The sequence below is a fragment of the Fukomys damarensis genome, unplaced genomic scaffold (genome assembly GCF_012274545.1).
Source record: "Fukomys damarensis isolate Sample0158 unplaced genomic scaffold, DMR_v1.0_HiC HiC_scaffold_8, whole genome shotgun sequence".
Taxonomy (NCBI): domain Eukaryota; kingdom Metazoa; phylum Chordata; class Mammalia; order Rodentia; family Bathyergidae; genus Fukomys; species Fukomys damarensis.
In genome coordinates this window covers 177,852-179,196 of record NW_022900920.1, presented here as the reverse complement: position 1 = coordinate 179,196, position 1,345 = coordinate 177,852, and the positions used below count along the sequence as shown (strand labels likewise).

General features: G+C 38.0%; 1 protein-coding gene across 50 annotated transcripts in view; it reads left to right on the top strand.

The window, feature by feature from the left end:
- Sorbs1 (sorbin and SH3 domain containing 1) overlaps window positions 1–1,345 on the top strand; it is a 227,199-nt gene that overhangs the window by 181,848 nt on the left and 44,006 nt on the right. For all 50 annotated transcript variants that reach the window (XM_033761268.1, XM_033761266.1, XM_033761262.1 and 47 more), the window contains one exon: window positions 31–80. In XM_033761268.1, coding sequence (XP_033617159.1) covers window positions 31–80 — 50 coding nt within the window. The remainder of the gene's footprint in view (window positions 1–30; window positions 81–1,345) is intronic.

The window sequence follows — 1,345 nt, the reverse complement described above, 5'->3', positions numbered from 1 at the left end:
TTTTTTTTTTTTTTTTTTTTTTATTTACAGAGCTCAGCAGTCAGCCCTACTCCAGACATTTCTTCAGAGCCTCCTGGATAGTAAGTCACTTCACTTTGTTTACATTACTTAATGTATTAAATATCAGAAACAAAATGAGAGAGACATGTGTTTTGGACCCAAAGTATTTCATTTATATCTGTCTAGAGGCTTCAAATGAGGTGATAAGTAGCAGTCTAATAGTGTTCAAATTATTTTTCTTTTGTTCTTGCTCCTTCCAAATGAATTTTGTAATGATTCCTACTACTTGTTTGCTTTTTTGTTTTGTTTTGTTTTTTGGTACCAGGAATTGAATTGTGGCAGAACCACTGAGCCAAATCACCGGCCCCGATTCCTACTATTTTTAATAAGGTTTTTCCCGTTAGAATATGAGATTATATGTCTGTGTTTAGAGTTCAAAGTTCTCTTTTGTGGATTCTTGGAGGAGGGAGATGTAACTGGGATGGGCTAAAATTGGTGACAAGCTGGAGGGACAGACAGTGGGGTTGAGTCCCTGGGCCAGACCTGCCATGAGGAAAGTGGAGTTAAGAGGGGACCAACTTACTTGATTCTCAGATGGATGTGGATTTGTTTCCCTGTATCATAAGTATTCTGGCAGCATGACGCATGCTCTCTCCATTCATGAGGTGTAACCACCAGTCTCCTGTCCTGCTTCACAAAACTACTGTGAATTCTCTACTAGATTGCTTTTCTCAGTACTTTGCCATGGAACTATTATCTCAGGTCAACATTTTCAGTGCTCCCCTTACCCAATTAGACACATGATAAATAGAAAACATTTCAGCTTATACAAATAGGTCCTGGCTGAGCTGCCTTATACCATGTCTCGTGTCAGTGCCTCATATGGCCCTTGCTTCTGCTGCCATGTACCTGATTTGCACTCTTCTACTATTCTGACTGTTAATTTATAAACTCCTGAGGGCAAGGCCTCCCATCTACATGTTATCTGGCACATATCATAAATTTGGGAAAGGAGCTGGTATGGAGTATTTCTATATCCTTTCCCCATCATACCTATGCCTATTCTTCAAAATATGAGGAGGATTGGTGGCCTGCCTTGCAAGCGCAAGTTCAATCTCCGGTTCCAAAAACAAAAAAATGAAATATGAGGAGGAACAGTACAGTGGTTACTACTGTAGTGGGGTCAGAATACCACAGTGAGAAAATTTGCTCAATTTATGGGTTGTTTTTTTTTTTTTTTTTTTTTTTTTTTTTTTTATTTGGGTTTTTTGTTTATTTCTTTTTATTTTCCTGTTTAGTAGAGTGTATTTTTGAAAAGTAGGTGTTCATTATCCTCTGTATTTCT